The sequence below is a fragment of the Zalophus californianus genome, chromosome 2 (assembly GCF_009762305.2).
Source record: "Zalophus californianus isolate mZalCal1 chromosome 2, mZalCal1.pri.v2, whole genome shotgun sequence".
NCBI classification, from domain to species: domain Eukaryota; kingdom Metazoa; phylum Chordata; class Mammalia; order Carnivora; family Otariidae; genus Zalophus; species Zalophus californianus.
The window spans coordinates 258,265-279,894 of NC_045596.1; the positions used below are offsets into that span (position 1 = coordinate 258,265).

General features: G+C 59.1%; 1 protein-coding gene across 1 annotated transcript in view; it reads right to left on the bottom strand.

The window, feature by feature from the left end:
* The window catches only part of CPLX1 (complexin 1), a 36,012-nt gene extending 19,713 nt beyond the window's left edge, over positions 1-16,299 (bottom strand). The window contains exons 1-2 of the mRNA XM_027599135.2: positions 16,153-16,299; positions 14,678-14,783 (exon numbers count right to left, since the gene is read on the bottom strand). Of these exons, the coding sequence (XP_027454936.1) occupies positions 14,678-14,708 (31 nt within the window). The 5' untranslated portion in view covers positions 14,709-14,783; positions 16,153-16,299. The remainder of the gene's footprint in view (positions 1-14,677; positions 14,784-16,152) is intronic.
* Positions 16,300-21,630: the final 5,331 nt, after the last annotated feature.

The following is a 21,630-nucleotide window of genomic DNA, read 5'->3' on the forward strand; positions in this document are numbered from 1 at the left end:
TGGTAATGGTATTACTAACCGAAGTCCGTGCCGCACTCCGACTTCCTTCGTTTTTCCCTGATGTCCCTTCTGCTCCAGCGTCCAGGACACACATGACATTCCGCAGTCACGTCCCCTTAGGTCCTCTTGGCTGGCAGTTTCCCAGGCTGTCCTTGTGTTTGATGACCTTGACAGCTCTGAGACTTTCCAGGAATTTTCTGTCTCACAATTAGGATTTGTCTGATGTTTTTCTCAAGACTGGACTGAGGTTCTGGGTTTGGGGAGGTGGACCCCAGTGCTGCAGTGCCCCTCTCCACACATCATGTCCAGGGCACCTGGGACCAGCGTGGCTCCTCACCACGATGCTGACCTTGACTTCCCAGCCTGGCCCACTTGCAAAGCAAAGCATTGGTGTCCATGGCCTTGAGCTTCTGCCCATTTCTTAATCGCGTTGCTGGTCTTCTTATCATTGAATGGCAAGAGTTCTTTATAGATTTTGGATACAAGTCCAATTTTATCTTAAAGATGTAAATTTTGGTTTTCTTTTTCCCCCATTTCATTCATTTCTGCTCTGAACTTTATTATCGTCTTTCTTCTGCTCGCTCCAGGTTTCCATTTGCTTTACTTTTCCTGGTTTCTGATGTTAGAAAGGTTAACCATTTGAGGTTAATCACTTGAGACCTTTCTTTTTTTTTGAATAGGGGTGTTTAGTGTGCTTCTCCCCCCTGAGCAGAGGCCCCCACCTGGGGCTTGATCCTAGGACCCTGGGATCATGACCTGAGCCGAAGGCAGACGCTCCACAACTGAGCCACCCAGGCGCCCCTCGGTTTATAATACTTTCTAATTTCCCTTTAGATTGCTTCTCAGACCTATGAGTTATTTAGAAGTGTGCTGTTTCGTTTCCAAGTATTTGGGGGGATTTTCCAGATTTCTTGTTCCATCCCACTGTGGTCCGAGAATATACTTGGCGTGCCTGAAATCTTTCACGTTCACTATGACTTGTTTTATGGCCTAGGACACGTTCCAGCTTCGTACCTCTTCTGTGTGTCTGAGAAGAATGTACACTCCACCCTGACTGGGAGAAGTCTCTGAAGTCAATCAGCTCAGGTCCGCGGACAGTGTTGTTAAGTCTTGAATGTGCTTTACCGCTTTACTGTCTGTTCTACCAACTACTGAGTGTCTCCATCTGAACTTGGGGATTTGTCTGTCTGTCCTTTCAGCTCTGCCTGCCTGTCTTCACGTACGTACCTTGAAGCTCATCTCTGGCGTAGAAAAGGTTGAGACTGTTACATCCCCCTAATCTATCAGCATCTCTGTCACCAGGAAGGGACCTTCTTCGTCCCTGGTGACCGCTTCTGCTCAGAAATCAACCTTGTTCGATAGTAACATATATCCACTCCAGCTTGCTTTTGATCGATATTAGCATGGCTTATCTTTCCCATCTTTTTACGTTTACCCTATTTATGCCTTTATATTTAAAGTGAGTTTCTTTTAGGTAGCATAAAGTTGGGTCTTGATTTTCTACCCAATTTGACAGTCTCTGCCTCTTAACCAGAGTGCTCCAATAGCCAGAGCAGAAAAGGCCCTGGACCCTGGCGCACCTATCTGTCAGAGCGGGAAGAAGGGCTGCCCTGGGTTGTGGGGGAAAGTACCCACAGACAAAGCACAGCTCTGGTCCTGCCTAACGGAGCCCCAGAATAAGACAGGAAAGAATCCAAGTGTCTAAGCAACCTGACCACATTGGGAACAAAGCTCACGAATATATTTAGGAAAACAAAAATATCCAGCACCCAACAGGGTGAAACTCAGAATGTCCGGCACTCAGTGAAAAATTACCAGACATGCCAGGAAGTGGGCAGTCCAGCCCATGACGAGGAAGCCCCCCCAAACCCTGATGAGCCGACGGTATCAGGAACATACAGTGGAAACACCGGGGACGTTGCAGAGTTCAATGGCAAGTGGCAAGCACAGAAAGCTTTAGTAAATAACAGAAAATTCACCTGAAATGTGCAAATCATAAATACGGCAACTACAGGATATCCAAAAATTGCACTGAGTAAACGAAAGATGTTGAATGAAAATTAAGAGAGCGTTTTATCTATTCAACCAGCACCAGCCGACGACATCCTGTGTGGGGAGCATTCTGGAACACCGTCAGGGACACAGATCTGTGTGATCTTCGTAGAGGGCAGGCGGGGAATGTGTGTCCGAAGAATTTCAGGTATGCACACCCTCCCACCGTCTTGTAGTCCCGTCAGCCAGGAGGTAACGGTCTTCAGAGAGGCCACTCCTCCTGCAGCCACAGCACCCACACGTCCATCCGTCTGACAAGCTGCCCCGAAGACCGGTCTCCCGCGAAGAGTTACCTCCTGTCCGGCGCCTGTCACGGCCAGGCGCGGCGCCTGACCTCGTGTTTGCTGATGCGGTCCCCACACTCGAGTATAGGCTGCATCAAGACAGATCCTGTCTGTGCGTCTGGCTCGTGGGGGGAAGGCGGTAAATCCTGACGGAGGGTCTGTCACAAGCGCCGGACCTGTGATGATGCGCTGGAAGTCGACAGCTGTGAACACACGCAAGCTCACACCCGGCGTCCCAACACCAGGCTAATTCTGCTCACCCTCGTGCCACGTGTCCTGACGCACGCATGTGCCCGTGCAGGTGACAGTGTACCAAGATGTGGTTAAACGTGATGGATGGAACGCCCTCTCTACAACCCCCTAAAATGGGAGTAAAGACATTTACAAGTGTAATCACACAAGGTCAGACAGGAGAGGAGACGAGGGAACGAGGTCTGGGGAGGAAGGAAGGCTGACGCGCGGCAGAACCTGAGCAGAGAGCTGCTGAGACACGGATCCACCAGCAGAGCTGGGAGCGCCAGGCCCTGTGGGGTCTGGGCTGGGGTCCACACGAGGGGCCCTGTGCTCCCTGCACGAGGGTCCACCACCACCCAAGCAGCAAGGGGGAATCAAGAAGTTGTCTCCCTGGGGAAGCCGAACCGGAGGCCCCACAGACTCAGGCACTGGGAGCAGAGGTGACAGTCCAGCCCAGAAGCGGCTTAAGTGGACAACTGTTTCCTGAAAGAGAGGACCCACCCAGGCCCCTGTCCACTGCCTTGCTGGCAGACCCTGTCATCCAGCCACACAGGGTCCATTTCTGGAGAAGTGACCCACACGTCCACACAAGACCTAGAGATCCTGATGCCTGGGGATCCCAAACACAGAAAGCACTTTACCACGCGTGTCCCACAGGGAAGCCCAGGAAGTCCCCCACAGCACAGGAGATGCATAGACCGGCGTCGCAGCTCACTGGGAAGGAGAAACGCACAGCCGAGGAAAGCCTCCGCCATGAAGACAGCTCCCAAATCAGGGGTGGGAGGGACCCAGAGGAGAGACGGGGCCGAGGACAGGGGAACTCTGTACAAGGGGGTCGTTTAGACATAAAAGAGCTCTTGGAAGTTAAAAATACAAATGTGGAGATGAAAAATTCGGTTGAAGAGCTAGGAAATAAAATTAAGGAGCCATCCCAGAGAGCAGAACAAGAGACACAGAGATGAAAGACAGGAGAGAGCAGAGAACCCGCGCAGGAGAGTCACGGGGCAGGGAGGCCGGGCCCTCAGAGGGGCGGCCGCGGGGGCGACGGAGATCGGGGCCCAGGGGAGGTGAGGGACCCACGGCGGGCCCGAGACTCCCGAAACGTCAGAACGCCAGTGCTGGAGAGAAAAACCGTACAAGCCTCTCGAGAGAGAGCAGATAAAAGCAGGTCACGTAAAGAGCACTGAGGATAAGAATAGCATCTGATGATTCAACAGCAACTTGAAAATCTGGAAGACAACAGGAAAACAACTTCACAATTTGAGGGGCAGAATTCTTTTGAATCTAAAATGCTGTTCCCAGCCAACCATGCGTGTAGGCACAAGACAGAGCCTTCCTGTCTCTGCACACGGTCACAGAAAGCTCCCAAGGACCCAGCCAGTGTCGAGTGACAGCCTGGACAGCAACCAGGGACAAGAGCGAGCAGGAGGTGCCAGGGTCCTGGGGCAGCTGCTCCAGAGGAAACACAGCCAACAGTCCATGTGGGACCAATAACCGCACCCAAGTGTCGTGGGGAGGGCTGCTTTGCTGGTGTGAAAAGCCTGAGAGACAGTCCACAGAAAACTGGGCGAACGGAAAATGAGCCCTGTGTTCGCCTCAGGGCAGACTGGAGGCAAATACACACGTATTTGCACTGCCCTGCTTGGCTCACCAGTGGCACTATGTACATGGCCATGATGGTACCAGCCCCAGCAGCTGGTATGGCCACGTGAGGAGCACAGAGCAGGAGGTCCGGCAAGAGCTCAGCGCCCCCCAGTCCAACAACGTCTGAGCCAATCCCAACGACGTGACTGAGGAACAGACAGGAAGGCATAAGACAAGGGCACCTCCTGTGGGCCGACAAGAAAAAGTGTATTTACGTTCCATATTATCCTGTTCAGTCTGGATGAGATTACACCCTCACCCCACGCCTCTGTCAGGAGGATGGGGGAGGCTGGAAATTTCGGCAGACGGCTCCGTGAACTCCGTGAACTACGCAGATCCCGCCAGCAAAGGGGCAGGTTTCACCCCTCCCAGGGTCAAGGGAGTGACGCTGTTCCAGGGTTTACTGCTGAACCCTGCTTGAAACCAGCCACCCTGCCAGGTTAGTACCCTGTTGGCGTTAACCTGCTGACCCCCTTGAACTAGTTCTAATAACTGACAGCATAAAGGTCTTTGCAGAGTCTTTCAAAATTAGCAACAGAGGGGCGCCTGGGTGGCTCAGTCATTGGGCGTCTGCCTTCGGCTCAGGTCATGGTCCCAGGGTCCTGGGATCGAGCCCCGCATCGGGCTCCCTGCTCGGCGGGAAGCCTGCTTCTCCCTCTCCCACTCCCCCTGCTTGTGTTCCCTCTCTCGCTGTGTCTCTCTCTGTCAAATAAATAAATAAAATCTTAAAAATAAAATAAAATAAAATAAAATTAGAAATAGATCTGAAGGCATCCCTCCTTGAAAAGGAATTTTTAAATAATGAGCGATTCTCACAGGTGCATTTGAACGCAACACCATCTCAAATTCCACATCACTTCTTTATATTTTTCTGTATTATTTCAATTCCCTACGATAAGCATCCACTTTCATGTTAAAAAAATAAATATGTATAAATATCTCTTACAAAGTTGAATGCAAAGATCAAAATATTCTTTTAAGAAAAAAGATTTTTATTTATTTATTTGACAGAGACACAGTGAGAGAGGGAACACAAGCAGGGGGAGTGGCAGAGGGAGAAGCAGGCTTCCCGCGGAGCAGGGGGCGCGACGCGGGGCTCGATCCCAGGACCCCGGGACCATGACCTGAGCCGAAGGCAGACGCTTAACGACTGAGCCACCAGGCGCCCCAAATATTCTTTATGTATAAAGAGGACACACAGCAACCGTAGTCCCCTGGATCCACATCCCAAAGACAAAAGGTGGGCGTGGACGTAGGGAGAGCACAGGAGAGCACAGAATTCCCAGCCCACAGTGTCCTTCTGGACCGTGACAATTAGAGCTTAAATAATGTTTTAAAAGGGCATGTAGGCTCCAAAACCTGCAGAAGGTTTTTAAAAAGAAAATTAAGTCCATGTATTAGGATAAAATAAGTAAAATAGCACGAAAGCATTTTACAAAGGTGCGAGTGGAAACGGCAGAGGTCAGATCAGTTACGTTAACTGCAACGATGCAGGACGCTGGCCGTTCCTGGCGGCAGCAAGGCCCCCTCACTGGACGCCCACCCCCACCGCCCCTGAGAGGGGTCCGACTCTCCTCGCCGTCCTGGTCAAGGAACAAACGAGCTTCCAGGGAAAAATAAAGCCTGTCGCTGGCCGCAGGGTCACTTCAGCTCCTACCCTCAGCGCACTGGTCAAGGTCCCAATAACAAGCAAAGATGACCGTGGCCTCTTCCGCACTGTCCTCACCAGCACAGAGCCGGGCCTCTCCTAGTGCTGCGTGCCTGGGTCCCCCGCCCTCCAAGCCCTTAGGAAGGGAGGCACCAGACACTGGGGGCCCTGCCTCACCCTGCTGCCATGGGGCTCAGGGCCCTGGGCCTGATGTCTGGATGGTGACCTGCAGGTGTCTCCTGCTCGCCTCCAAGCAGGCCACGGGAGCGGACACCCTGAATGCACATCCCTAATTTCCTGCAAGGCCCCTCAAGCTTTTATGCACGCTCAGGGGGGCCAAAACCACCTCCTCTCTGCCTGTCCACTCCTTCTGTGGTTTCGCAAACCTTTATCAGTTGTCTGGGGATTTTCCTCCTGCCGTGAACAAAGTCCCCCTCCGCTCGCCTCAGTGACCACCAGACGCTCCTGCCTGCTGGGGAGGGGGCCCGGGGCCCGGGGCTTGTGGAGCCTGAGAGTCTCTGGTCTTGGCTTTCAGCAGAGGACAAATGGAGACAAGAGCGAGTGAAAGTGCCTATTAGTGAGCCCACACAGAGCCAAGCCTGGGGACAGACGGCGCGGCCGCCCGGCTCCAGGAGGGTTACAATCGTCATGGATCCGTCCTTCCATTCAGCCGCTCTGCCACTCAAGTGGCTGCCCACTCGCCAGTGTTGCCCATGAGGCAAGATGCTGCAGCCATGGGCCCTGGGGTCGCTGGTCCGCGGCGCCTCATCTGCTGAGAGGGACAAAGGCCAGGGACGGCCCCCCACACCTCCTGGCCCCGAGTCTCAGGGACCTCCCACAATGTCTCCACCTTGAGAGTGACCCCAAGGGCAGGGTGGGCTCTGCTGGGCAGGGCATCTACTTGGACAGACAGAAGGAGAGTGGAGACAGAGGCCAACACGGGTCTCTCTCACCCCCGTGGACCAGGCACAAAGCCTGGGGTGGTAGTCCACATTTCCAGAACCTTCTTTCTGAAGGAATGCTAAGTGCAGGATGGTCCTGGTGGGCCTGAGGAGCCTCGAGAGCCCGAGGCCAGAAGCTTGCTGAGGGCTCCCCAGGACTTCGACCTGATGTCTCCTCCTGCCACAGGCACATAGCATCTGTTCTTCTTGTCTCTCCCAGGAGGCCCCAGGCCTTGCTGGTCAGCTCTTAAACCACTGGGAGCCAGAGGGTGAAGGCAGAGGCCTGGGGCCAAGATGGCCTGGGGTGCATGCAGTGGACAGCACCCTGCCCTGATGAAGCCCACCGTCCCAGCACAGGAAACAAAGCTCAGCACGGGGCTCTGTCATTTCTGCCACAACAAAGCTGCCACGTCCCACGGTAGTGTTATAGGGACACCATCAGTGTCAAAAGGCACAGATGTGGACACCAACCTGCCTGTAGGCTCTGTCAGAGCTGCTCTAAGCCAACTGCCTGACCTGGGTCCCAACCTCCTGAGTCCCAGTCTGCACTGGCACCCAACACCCAGCATGCAGCACCTAATACATAGTACCCCCAACACCCAGCATCTAGCACTCAGCACCAGGCACCCAGCATGTAGCACTCTCAACACCCAGACCCAGCACTCAGAACCCAACACCCAGCATCCTCAGCACCCATCACTCAGAACCACACTCAGCACCCAGAACCCAGTACTCAGTACCCTCAGTACCTAGCATACAGAACCCAGCACCATCAGAACTCAGCACATAGCATTTAGCACCTGGTACTCAATACATGGCATCCAGCACTGTCAGCAACGAGCACGCAGCACTCAGAACCCAGCACCCCAGACCCTCTGCTGGGCTCTGAGCAGCTTGGATGCCACAGTTCACAGTCAAGCCCGTGGGACCAAAGGGGACCTACCGGGTGGAACAGGGACTCTCCCCCAGCCCTGCCAGGCTGCCCCTAAGAAAAGGAAGCCAGAGCTCCTGACCGATTCCTGCAAGGGAAGAGAAACCATGTTCTCCCCTGCCTGGGAGATGAGCAAAGTGAGAGCAACCCTAGAAAAGAGAGATTTGGGGGCGCCTGGGTGGCTCAGTTCGTTAAGCATTCGACTCTTGGTTTTGGTTCAGGTCATGATCTCATGGGTTGTGGGATCGAGTCCCGCATCAGGTTCTGCACTCAGCGGGGAGTCTGCTTCTCCCTCTCCCTCTGCTCCTCCCCCAGCTCTCTCTCAAATAAATAAAATCTTAAAAAAGAATAAAATCTTCTTTAAAAAAAAAAAAAGAAAAAGAAAAGAAAGGACGCCTGGGTGGCTCAGTCCGTTAAGCGTCTGCCTTCGGCTCAGGTCATGATCCTGGGGTCTTAGGATCGAGTCCCGCATCGGGCTCCTTGCTCAGTGGGAAGCCTGCTTCTCCCTCTGACCCTCCCCGCTCTCGTGCTCTCTCTCTCTTTCTCAAATAAATAAAATATTTTAAAAAATAAAATTAAAAAAAGAAGAATAAATCTAAAAACGAGAGATTCATACAAAGCCCAAGACCAGACAGGTCAGGAGGAAGGACCACGCAGCACCCAGCCAAAGCCTCCACCTCCCCCTAGACAGAACCAGGGTGCTCTGGGCAGCCCCCGACCAACAGCAGGAGTCTCAATGCTCCCCCCTTGCCCAGCCGGGGTGCGCCCCCTGCCTGATCCATTACGACCTGGGCTTGGGTTTACCACGCCAGAGTCTCTGAAATTTGTTGGCATTAGGGTCTGCCTGGACTTGATGCTCATTCTGCTAGTTTCACGCCCCAGCAGTAAATGTGCAGTGTTCCCGAGCCAACCGAGCAGCCCCTGATGTTAGTGCAAGATCACTGTGAGCCCCGCCACAGAGGAGCTATTAAAATGAATGCTTTAATCCCAACCAGAATTTCTTGCCAAACAACAAGGAAAAATATAAATGACTTTATCAGTTGAAGTGCAATATAGCCATCTTATCCCCACACTGGGGCTAAGGCTTTATAACTGATCTGCAGCTTAATCAACTAGGAGTATCGTCTCTTGAGGGAAGACCTGTCCTTCATTGTTTTAGGGAGAAAAGGCAGTTTCTCTGATGTGTCTTTCCAGCCTCCAAGAGATGTTGGATACGTGGTGTCTCTCCTGAGCCCAGGGAAGTGAGCTGGTGCCATTCTGAACGAATGTTGGTGCTTTATCACTGACTTTTTGCTGGCTGCCTATGGAGAAGTCCAGCTCTCAGGGGTAAGCAGGGGAAGGAGGGGGTACCTGGCCCTTGGAGGGCTCATGGTCTGGGGGTCTTGCATCTGAAAATCAGGATTTCCCAAGTTGATGTGAGCCCCGTACTATGAGCTGCCCAATACCGCCCACCTTGTTCGGAGGGTGATGTGCCCACCTTGGCCTCACCTTCCATGCCAGAGAAAGGGAAATCTTCAGTGGGATCCCATAAACACACGTGCTAACCAGAACAGGGGGCTGTCCCTTGGGCCCTCCCCTTTCTGCCTGCCCTGTCCATGTGATGCTGGAGCAGCGCCAGCCACTCTGCCACTGTAAGAAGCAGGCTAAGCATAAAAGCCTCGGGAAGCTCATGGGGTGACGGGGCGCAATGAGAGCTCAATGAGAGCTAAAGCTGGGTCCCAGATGGCACCACGGAGCAGCTGAGCCACCTCCTGACACCTCTTCATGTAAGGGAAACAAACCTTGGTTCGAGCCCCTCTCTGTCTCTCTGATTTGAGTCAAAAGCATCTTCCCCAGTGCAGAATTCTGGTGCTTCCCCTCCCAATCTGCCCCTTCTGCAGCCCAGCTCAGCCCGTGGCTCCACCATCCCCCAGAGAACCTGGCTTCACCTGGTAGTGTCCCAGCTGGGCAGCCCCAGGTCCATGGGAGGCCCCCGATAAACAGAGCTAACTCCAAAACAGACAGATAGGGTAGGGGGGGCCAGTGAGACCTGCCCCACCTTCGGGACTTGGGTTTGGGACAGGTTGGGGATGCCTGGCCTTACCCTCAGTGTACAGTCCCATGAGTGGACACTGGGGGGTCCAGACAGGACCACCTGGTATCTCAGGCTGTCTCTACAGCTCTGACCTGAGGTCCTAGAGGGCAAGGCAAGGAGAGTCTGTGTAAGAGCCACCTCTGATCTGCAAAGACCTCAGGATCCCTGATGCTACGTCCCCAAAGCAGCTACAGGTACTCGCAGGACTCAGCTGGGAGTCAGAGACCCAGCAGCGGGAGAAGGGGGCTCGGGATGCTTTACAGAAGCAGGTGCCGGACAGGGAAGGAGGCCCCCCTCAACATGCCCAGGGAGGTGGAGGAAGGCACCAGCACTGAGGGAGGCGCTTCTCTGCCCAGGACGCCCGGCTCCCAGAGGGAGACTCACCTCCAAGCCCAGCCCCACCCCATCTCGTGTGAGTGACGAGGGGGGTACTGCCCTCCCTTCTCCAGGATCTGACACTGGCAGCCTTGACACATCTGGGGACTGACCCCCAAGAGCCCCCAGCAGAGAGCACACAGCCTACCACCCAGAGGGTGCAGAGGTCCCCCGACCACAGCAGCCCCCGGAGGCTCTCCCTGGGGTACAAGTCCGTGAAATGCTTTTCTTCTGTCCGCGGAGGTCTGGGTGACAGTGGTCCATCTTCCTCCCATACATGTGCAGTCTGGCTCGGCAGGGCTTCTGTCTCCCCTCGGACATGCTCGCCTCAGGACGGGGGCTGTTCATTCCTGCATCCTCCCCGTGCACCGGGCACAGGCCCTGATGCCTGACTCCCCAAGACAGGACAGCCTCCCCCCAGGACGGCCCCAGGCCAACTCGCCACAGGACACAGGACACAGGGACCACGCGTCAGGGAGCCACTGGAGTGTGCTCGGTGAGAAGAGCCCCGTGGGCTTGGTCGTGGTGTCCTGTAATGTCCTTCCCGTCTCCTGCTGCCTTCCACACCCGGCCCCGCCCTGCAGCCCTTGGGCCTTTGCACGTGCTGTGTCCCAGGGTCATCTGCCCACCCTTGAATCCCACCTCAGATGCCCCCTCCTCCGTGAAGCCCTCCTCTGCCCCCACACCATCCCCGAGAACCTGAACATGCCTTGGACATGCAGTATGTCACACCAAGGCAGATCAACAGGACAGCCAGCCATGAACCCGTAACAACTGGTTCAAAATAGCGGCTGCACCTGATTTAGCCTGATGAGAGTCTACACCAACCACCCAACCACATTAACCTGACAGCTGCCTATGCTCTCGTCCACGGTGTCTCGTCCACAGCGTGAATATAGCTCAGGGCCGCTTGCCACTTCCTGGCCTTGAGGGAAAACTGTTTTTTTTTCTTCAAACTGCACCCTTGAAGACTCTGAGCCCCAGATCTGTGTACAGTGGCCCAAGCACGTGGCCCCCATACAAGGCCACCTTGTTGCAGTCTCCAGGCCACCACTTGAGCTGCTCCCAAAGACTTTGCAAGTGTTCTCTTCTTCGAGGGACTGAGCATTAAATCTGGGGTCAATCTTGGGATGGCCCAAGAACATAAAGGCCTCCAGGATATTCTCTCAGTGAGAACAAATTTGTCAACAGCTGGACGCTTTTCTCAACACTTTGGCCCCAGGAGAATTCTCCTCAGCCAGCCCTGTGTGCCCATGGCACCCACAGCTCCCTGGCCTTGGTGCAGACCCCAGCAGAACAGTGTCCAGGGGGATCACGTTTGGCTTTGAAGGAACCAAAGGTGCCCCTAGTCATCCCAGAAAGAATTCAGGCCCTAAGAGCAGACACCCCCATGGGCTCCACCCGGTCCCTCCCAGGCTGCATCTCAAAAGAGAGACTGCCACCATGCAAAGCCCTGCCATGCCCAGAGGCCCAGGGACTGGAGCGTCTGGGCAGATCCTGTCATCGCAAGGAAAGGAGCCCCAGGAGCCATCTGTCCCCTCCTTTGTGGTCCATGGCTGCCTACGTGCTCTCTGAGGCTCTGGGCGTCTGTGAGGCCACCAGTCAGTGCTGGTGGCCGTGCAGGTGGCCGTGCAGGTGGCCGTGCAGGTGGCCTTGCCGGGGCGTGAGTCCCACGGCTCACCCACAGCGGCGCTGCCAGTCCCACTCCCACCTGCCAGGCCCCCTCCTGGCCTGCTGGGCCCTGTCCTCCCTCACCGCCCAGGGCAGCCCCTTGTCACCAGAGCAACGCCAACCACCCCCCTTGTCCTTCCCTTTCTTCCAGGAGCAGGTGCTCCCAGGTGGTCTCGTGGTCCCCAGAGCTGGTGGAGGAGACCGCCTTCAGCAAGGGTCACACTGCGCTGTAGGGGCAGAACCAGAAGCCCACTGGCCAGGCTCGGGTTCCACGGGGGTTGGGCCGCAGGGACTGGGCAGCATCAGCCATCGACAGAGGCTTATAGGAAAGGCCTGGGGTCGCCAAGCTGCATCTGAGCTCCTTCTGGACTGGCACCCTCTGAATTTTAGGCTGCCACTCAGTTCATCATACCCTGAGCCCCAGAGTGGGCCAGCCATGCGCTTTGGGGCGGTGGGGGGGGGGGTGGCTGTGGACGCCCTGTTGGTCTACCTGACATGGGACTCTCCAGGCTGTCACCTTGAAGCCTCTGTCCCCAGCAAAGGCCTCCCATGAGACGCATGATCAGGACAACACAGCAGCCCATGAGCTGGCCGCAATTTAACTGGGCTACCTCGAGGCCTGCCCCCAGTAGGGCCGAGCGAGGCCTGCCCCCGTGGGGCTCCCTCCAGGCCCTGTCTCTTCCCTTCCTCCTGCTGCACAGGTGCACGGTCTCTGTGTCTTTAGCCCTGACTCTACCTCTCAGTTTGTGTCTGATGCATCTGTCTCTCCGCCTCAGCGTCTCTCTGCACCATGCAGCCTGCACTTCTGTCTCTTGTCCCGTTTCCTTGGGTGCCTCAGTCTTGGCCTCAGGGCCCTGTCCTTTCCCCCCGCGGTTCTGTTCTGACCCTCCCCCCCACAGATTCCCAGACAGCCGGCGCCCCAGTGCCCCTCTCCCTCTGGCCTGCCCCTCCCCACGTCTGTCTTGTGTGTCCAGGGCACCCTCTCTCCAACCCCACACCTGCTCTCTGTTTCTCGGGTCCATCCCTCTGGGTCTGGGTCTGGGTCTGGATCTGGGTCTGTCTCTGGACCTCTGTCTGTACGCACTCATCCTAAGAGGCCAAAATGATGCCCATCCAGGGGGAGAGAAAGCACAGGAAAAAAACACAAGGTCTCGCCCTGGAGGTCAGATGCAGCCCCCAACCTCAGCAGTGGACGACAAGTGGTGGGGGGCAGCGCCTGGCGGGCACACCCCGGGGCTGGCTGCTGAGAGGGTGCGCCAAGGCACCTCTGCTGGCTGCCCTCACCCCCCCACTTGCCGCCTGCCCCGTTGCCGCAGCAGGAGAAACTTGGGGCTGACATGGAACAAAGGGGATCCAGGCTGGCAATTACCCAGCTAATTCCAGCCATGTAGACAGCCAAATCAGATACTTCAGGTTTCTTACAAACCCACCTCAGGGCCTCAATTAGCCACCTAATTAATTATCTGTACCAGCCTGGGACCGGCTGGGTGGGAACATGGATGGCTCCCGGTGCCAGGATGCTTGTCCCTGAATCATGTCCTGGTGACGTAATCATTATAATTAGACCCAACCTGCAGCCTACCCTTGACCACAGAATCCCAGGAACAGGGGCCCCGGGCCAGGTCCAAATGTCTTTTCATTTGTGGCAGCAGAAATGCAGCCATTCTGCAAAAGCCAAGCCCACCCACAGGGCCCCTGTCCAGGTTTGGTGGCACGGCCCCGCCATCCTGCGCTCCGTTGCCAGCACAGCAGCCCCCAGCCGCTCCCCAGCTCTAGCAACGAGGTCCCGATTCCTCCCACCCCTGCAGCGGCACCACAAGGACGGCCTTGCCACACATCACCTGACTCACGCCAGGCTGTGCACGGTACCAGGTCAGGGTGTGGCCCACGGAGGCCACCAGAGGGAAACATCCCAAATGGCAGAGTCGGGAGCTGTGGCCACAGGCTCCCAGCCCAGGGAGCTCCGGGGAGCTGGTGTTCCAACCAGGGGCGCTGGGGCCCACAGGATGGGCCCCTTGGGCCTCGGCTGACCAGACGGCTCTACCAAGACACACCTATCCCAGGGCAGACTTCAGCCCATTGCCCTGCCCACCTCCTAGGCCAGCGTCTCTGGCCTCAGTGACGACTCTGGACGAAATAGGCACCGGATTCCCTTCAGATAAGAGTCAGCAGGGTTAGAAGGGCGGCCCCCTCCCCACACAGCTGCCCTGCCTCTGTGGCAGGGGGCCAGGGACACACCAGCCATCTTGGCCTCTCCCTTGTCCCTGTGCTCAGCCAGCCCTAGCTCCCTGTGCGCGCTGCTGCCCCCACCCTGGGTGAAACCCACGGGGTCCTTGCTGGACACCACAGATCCAGCTCCGGTCCCCCACCCCCACTCCGCCTGCTGCAGCTTCCCATGGCTCTGCTCACCAACAGCAGAACCCCCATGGGGCCCACCAGACGCTGCCAGTGAGGATTGGCCCTTGGTGCCCCTGAAACTCACCCCCCGCTAGCCTCCCAAAAGCGAGGGTGCTGTTGCTTCACCCTTGACCCCAGCCTCAGCACTGTCTGGTGGGCTCTGCCCTGAGCACGGTACACCAGTGTACACCCTCCCCCACTCCCCGTGCTGGCCAAAGCAACTTGGAGGTGCTGGCTTTGGTTCCTACCCCTCTTCTCCCTGGCTCTGTCCTGAGGGAGGGAGCGGGCAGGTGTGTTTCCGGGGACGTGCAATGAAGGCATCTGTGAAGTCTGAGGGTGATCACGTGGTACCCCCGTGTGTCTGCATGCCATTGTGGGTATGAGGCCAGCCGGGTGCCTTGTGCCCCCACGCCCCCGACTTCCTACCTCCCAGGGCCTGTTTCATCACGAACTCCATGACGATGGCTTTGATTCCTCAGCAGCTCCTCCAAGGGTCCGAACTCACATCCAAGTGTGGTGGGGAGTTCTCTGCCTGGGGGAGAGGAAGTGGTCACAGGTCACCCTGGCGAGGCCTGGGGGAGGGCTTTTTGCTCATCCCTACTCGAATACCCTTGAGCATGGGTCTGTGGTCTGGAGAGAGCATCCTTTGTCGATTCCCCCACCTCTATGGCTGGACCCCGACACTGACAGGGACACCTGAGAGGGTCTGGAAGGGTCTCAGTGGAAGAGGGTTTCCACCCCACACCCTGACCAGGGCAGGTAGATTCCAAGACCCCAGCTGGACCTGCAAAGTGGCCTCACGTGGCCCCTGGTTTTCTGAATCCATCTTATGGTGGCTACTGCAGCGATGGGGGCGGGAGAGTGCAGCTCAGAAGGAGCCGGGCTGTGTGAAGCCGGGGCAGACTCAAGGGGTGTGTGAAGATGACTGGCCCTTCTGCCTCCTTGGTGGACCCTGGGCCACAAGGGGGTGGGGGAATCCATCTAAGAGACAGGAAGGGCTATGGTGGGGTGGCGCCAGAGTGGATGCCCCTTCAGAGAGGTCTCTTTGGCTTCTGACAGAGGAGTCTCAGGGGCAGGTAGACCAGGCTCCACCCAGGGGAAATTCGAGGGCCCACTGCCACCAACCCGCAGCAGAGATTCAGGAGAGACTGCAGGAACCCAGCCTTCAGGGAAATGGAAATTGGGGGTCAGACCGCCCCCCTCCACCTGCGTCTGCACGGGTGGGGCGCTCCAGGGTTCAGGTCAGCTGAACTCTGGTGGGGAGGGGCTGCCTGTAGGATAAAGCAGCTCCAAGTCCCTTCCCTCCCCACTTGTGGGGTCTCTCCTGGCAGGGAAGCCCAGGGCTCTGGAGATCCAGTGTTTTACGGTGTTTTCCTCTGCAGACGAAGGAGACCCGCGTTTGTGCGGCCTGGGGAGGGCTGGCTGGGTGGGAGTGCCCCCGCCTCCCCGCAAAGCGCTGGCGCGCAGGGGCGCCCTTGCCGCAAAGCAGATTCTCTTCCAAACTTCTCCCCTGGCTCCTGAGGCGGTGGGGAACTCAGGCCCCAGCCACAGAGAGGCTCGGGGTGCTGCTGGAGCTCCCCCAGGCTTCCCATTGCCTCCCCGCGCGGGCCGGGGCTCCCGCTGCCGCCGCACCCCTTGGCTTTGCGGGCGGGCGAGTTGCCCGGCTCTGCTGAGCGGCCCTCAGGCGGGAGCGCGCCAGGAGAAAGAGACACAGGACATGGGAGGGGAAGGGGAGACGCGCAAGGCAGGAGCAAGAAAGAGGGAGGACGCGGGCCGGGACCACGGGGCCCGCTTCAGCACCGCGCGGGCGGACAGCGCCCACCCCGGCCGAGTGCGCGCGGGAAGGGGCAGGCTGGGCAGGGGGCGGCCTGGAGTGGGGTGCGCGCGGGAGCGTGGGTTACCTTCCCGGGGCCGGGGTGCGGGCGGGCAGGCGCCTGGGCAGTCAGTGGCGGAGCGCGCTCGGGCTGGCCGGGTCCATGTGGCGCCCCGGGAACTGCGGCGGCGGCTGAAGGGCACGGCGAGGAGGGCGCGTCACATGGAGGCGCACCCCGCCCCCCGCCCGCGTCCGAGCGTGACGACGAGGGCGGGGCCGCAGCGGCGAGGCGGGCGCCCGCGGGGGGCGGGGGCGGGAGCGACGGAGCCGCGCCCCCCTCTCCACTCCCAAACCCTGCCCCCTCGCCGGATTCGGTGGAATCCAGGAGCCGGCGCCGGTGACCCTCGCCCGCCCAGCAGCTTAGAATCTCAGATACTGCCCCCACCCCACCACCACCATGCGACCTCCTCGGTGTGGACCCGGGCGGGGGTCACCCTCCTCGCAGACAGGGTCCCACAACCCCACGCCCGCCCCCGTGCGGGGCACCTCGTGAGCGCAGGTGGGACCCATACGTGCGCAACCCTCAGTGGCAAAATCTCTCTCTTTTCCGGCCGGAGGGGAGAGGCCTGGGGGCTGGGGGCCGCGGCTCCCCTCCCCATTCCACTTCACCAGGGCGCGCAGGGGAAGGGGTTCCGGTCGCCTCAGCAACAGTGAACCGGACCCGGACCAGTGCCCCTGCGCGCTGCCCGCGACCCACACCCCGCCGCTCTCGGGGCCCTCGGGATCCCAGGGCGGGAGAAGGGAGCCCCCAGACTCTGAAAACCCACCCACCCCTGGCGGAGAGAGAACCGCAGCCCGGCCCGGATCTACTTTTCAGTGTGATAGCGTCTGAGAGAGGGAGAAAGCCACCCCGAGTTTCATTTCAGTGGGACGAAGGCGGGAGACCCCCGCCCCCTCGGACGGCCACCGCAGCTGCGGCGGGAGAGGAGACGCGCGCCGAGTGCGACTGGCGCCGGCGGCGCAGGGCGGGGGGCCCCTCGCGGGGCAGGGACGCGTGAAGGTCACTGCAGACAAGGGCCGCTCCGCCCAGACTGGCCCCGCGGCCCCGCCCTCCCCCGGGCCTCCAGGATTTCCCCGGCGGCAGAAACCGCACTGCGGAGAGAGCCGGGTCGCCGCAAGGTCGGAGGCTAAGCCTCCAGTCCCGCCGCCCCCCCCGGGGGTCGGGAGACCCCACCCAGCAGCCGGGGCACGCGAGTATTGTGAGCGGTACTATGGGGAGGGGCTGCGGCTCGGCGGCGGTCCGGGTCTCAAAGAGCAGCGGGGTTGAAATGTTGCTCGGGCTTCTGACCTCCTGGTTGGTGGGCAGACAACCCGGGTGGCCACTGCATTAACTTGTCACCGACCCCTCCCGACTGAGTCAGGACTTGCAGGACCTGGGGTGGAAGAGGCAACCCCGGAGCTGCTTCTGCCCCGCCCCCCACCCCGGGGAGACCACGCCCCCTGCTCCTCTCCGCCCCTCCCCTCAGCTGCCCCCAGAAGCTCAGACTCGGCTCTGGAAGACTTGCAGGCCCAGCCTGTTTGTTGGGCGCTTCGGCTCCCAGCTCCCACCCCTACTGTGCCTGGCAGTGGCCCGGCAGGGGCCCAAGGGGAGGGTACGGAGGAAGCCAGCCCTGCTCCCTGGGAGTGCGGGTCAGTCTCCACTCAGCGGCCGGTCTGGTTAGCGAGGTTCCTAGGGACCCTGCAGGAGGCCCGCGTCCCAAGACCTACAGCTCAGGACATGCAATGATGCAGCCTCTCCGGATCCCAGGGCCCCGGGGTCTGGCCTCAACATTCTCACTTTGTCCTGCTGACAGGTCCTGTCACTGAGATCTGGGCCAGGAGGTGAAAGGGGAAGGGGTGCTGCTCGAAGGGGACAGAACATAAGACTCAAGCCAGGGCTGCAGGGAGCCCCTGGAGCTGGCCTGCCCAGACTGCCCCCCCCCCCCAGGAATATGAGGAGCACACATCTCATCTCTCCCCCAGCCCTTCCGTAGAGGTGGCTTATAGCTCTGGGCCTTAAACAGGTCTGGAGATGGGCATTCTGTGGTCAGCTGTTCCCAGATGTGTGAGGGTCTTGAGGGTCTACCTTGAGCCCCAGCTCAGGATCTGCCCAGGCTGGGCCTTTCCAGGGTCCTCAGAACCTGAGTGTGGATGCTGGAGGGAGAGGTCTTGCCCAGGAAAGAGCTCACTTCCCACTGGACCTCTTCCCTCAACCCCTGCCACCAGATGGACCTGGAGGATGAGCCACAGCTGATCTCCTGTGTCAACCCACGGAGGACCCCAGAGGTGACCTCAGCGGAGTCCACAGCAGGCCCCACAACCCATGACCCCAGGTACCCTCATGAGCCACCTGAGGGAGATGCCCCGTTGACCGTAGGGCAGCCAGGTTGGGCAGGGTCCTGCCGTGTCGTGTCAGGGCAGTGCAGGCTCATAGAACAGAGGAGTACAGAGGTCCTGACGTCAGACCCCAGATGCTGTCTGGCCCTCCCAGTGCCTCCCTGTCCCTCTCTCTGTCATTCCCCTCCTACACTCACCGCACCCACACGGTGACCCTCCTCAGTTCTCACAGGTGCCCAGGCCCTGAGCTGGGGGTGCGTGGCCCAACCAGGACTCAGGCTCTCCCAGGGGAAAGAGACAGTCCGGGGTCAGAGCGACTGGTGCCCCACTCCGGGAGAGGGAGGCTGGGCAGCTGTGGAGCCCGAGAAGGGCCAGCTCTGGGCAAGTGGTGAGGACGTGAGGTGAACCAGCTGCGAACTGCCCTCCTGCCTGGTCTGCTCCCTTGGTGGGGGAGGCAGGGCTGCACGTGGTAGTATTGGTGGCCCTGTGAGTGCCCAGAAGAGGACCTGGGTACTGGTGAACCGTTCCCAGACCTGCAACCAGCCACAGAGAGGTGGGAGCTTAGCAGGAAACTTCCAAATAGCTGAGGAAGATCCAGGAGTGAGTTCAGAAGGCACCTGGATGTGGGCGCAGTCCAGGGTGGTGTCAGGGCACAGAGGTGGTGGTCCTGGGCTGTGGGTGGATTCCAGGGAGCCAGCATGATGGGAAGGGTATCCCACCAAGAGGTTAGCATTTGGGACATGCGTGTTTGGACACAGCCAAGGCCTGGCGGTGGGACCCTGGCCAGCCGGCAGCACGGGTATACAGCTCCCAGCCCAGCCTTCTGCAAGCTCTCGATATGCATGACCCTCCAGACTGGCCCCTCGAGGCCAGAACCCCTGATCCAAAGCAAGGTTTGCCGAAGACCATAGGATGCTGAGTTTGGACCCCCTGCCATCCAGAGTCCCCTTTGTAGCCTCCACAGAGTCACTCCAACTGGCAGAAGAGAAGAGCTGGCCACCCTGCCCCAGCCCTCCCTGGAAGCCCCTCCCGGGGGCCCCTTTGCTCTCTCCAGGGAGGCCTGGCACTACCAGCCCCATCTGTCCCATGGAGGGTTGGCCATGGCTCCCACACCCCAGGGCACCATCCTGCTCCAGCCCGGAGAGGGCCCTGGAAGCACCTTCAGGGGTTGTTGGTGTTGCTCTTCAGTTTTGGGGTGGGGTCTGGCAGGGGGCTGCAGGCTCCTCAGGAGGGGCTGGGAGGGACTTTTGGCACTCATGGGCTTGCCCAGAAACTTCAAATGCAAACTTAATAATTTAACACACTGAATGATTCAGTCCCCAACGGTGGCGCCATCCGCACTGCTGGTTTCCTGCTGGATTTTATTACTGCTTGGGAGGTAATAACACGGGAAACGCAGGGCAAAGTGAGACCACGGTTGTCTTTCCTCAGAGCTGGGGCTAGAACCATGACTCTGAGTGCAGGGGACCTTGTGTGCCTGCCTGATGCCATGACCCCTTCGCTTGCCACCGTGGGCAAGAAACGCCTAGCCTCTGGGGTCCCATCCTGGGTGCTGGGGCACACTAGGCCTGGTCAGGGTCTTGTGACGAAATGCACTTTCTTCCTAACCATCTGGTTCCACAGAGGCCCTGTCCCCATCCCCAACAGACAAGCGGTCCCCTAGCTCCCCACCAGGAACCCCACGGACCCACTTTCCTGAGGAGCTGGGCTCAGAGCACTGCCCTATTGGCCTCAGACCCCAGCTCCCAGACTCCGGGCGCTGTCTGCCTTCCCTCACAGGGCCTTTCCCTGAGCCCAAGGTCATCTCACTCCCCAGCTCCATGCTCATCTCGTGTTGACCAGCGCCTTCCTCTTCGCAGGCTCCGGTCACTGCCAACACAGCCCTGGGGCGGCGGGGGGGGGGGGGCGGCGGGCGCGGGCCGAGCTGGTGGGGTCTCTGAGCCACCTGCAGGGTATCAGAATGTGGAGGCATGCCTTTCAGAGATGCTCAGGGAAAGGGGCAGTGCAGGGGCCGAGGGAAAGCACAGAGGGGTCAGCAGGGGCTGTGAGGCAATCCCCGCGTCCCACCACGGGCAGCTTCCCTAGAGCAGCCCCTCTGTGCTCCAACATAAAAACACCCTGCATGGGCTTGGACATAGAATTCAGCCTCTCGCTGGCTGCCGTGGGGCAGGGCCTGCATAGAGGCTCCAGGACAACCCCAAGTGGACATAGGCAGCCTGGGTGAGGGACGGGAGGCGTGGAGGATGCCGGGGCAGGGATGAGTTTGCTCCTGGAGCTGAAGGTCTCTACCCTCTGGGAGCCCAGGCCTCCAGTGGGGCCTCCGTGCCCCTCACTGCAGCTCCAGAGCCCAGGGGGCTGGCCCTGGGCATAGACGTGCCTGTCCCACCAGGGTCTCCTCCACAGTCACCAGGACAGTGGGCCCTGACACAAATGTCCAGGCTGGATGAATGCCCTGGGGCATCTCTAAGCCTTGGGGGACATCTGGTCACGTCCACTGGTTTGGTGGTGACATCAAGCCGGGGGCTCTGGGCCCCTGACTCTCTCTCTGACCAATGGTCCCTCCCTGGAACCTGGGGGACCAGAGAACCCACCGGAGGACCTCCCTGAGCTGCAGACCAGACGTTCTTGCTCCGCAAATGGCCCCCCAAGTTCTCCTGCCCACCCCCTAAGTTCACTCTGCACCACCCCAGAGGCCTCCTCCACCCTCCAAGGAGCCACCGGACCTGCCCTGAGGACCAAGCCCAGTGGGTCCCTGTAACAGAACCTCCTTCCACACTGTACTTCCCAGCCCTGACCTGAGCCAGGCTCAGCCCCAGACACTGGACGCCTGCCTGCACAAGCACAGGCATGAGCCACAAATGTGGGCTGGCAGGGGCGCTGAAAGGGCCTCTGGCGTCCTGCGGGGGGTGGGCGGTGCACAGAGTCGCTTGGAGGCTTGGCGGGGCAGAGTCAGCCAGTGACCCTGATCCAGCCCGGACTCGGCCAGCCAACAACAGAGCTGGCCCTTGCAGGGGCGCTCCAGGCTAGAGAAACCCCTCTTAGGAACGCAAGCGCCAGACAGAGGCACGGCCCGGCTGGCTGAGGCTGCCCGGTGGTTGCCAGACCCAGACCCCTGTCCAGTGACACCCGGAGCACAGGGAGGCCCCCCTGGGTCCTGCTGGGATGCCCACTGGCTCACTTGGGAAGGAGG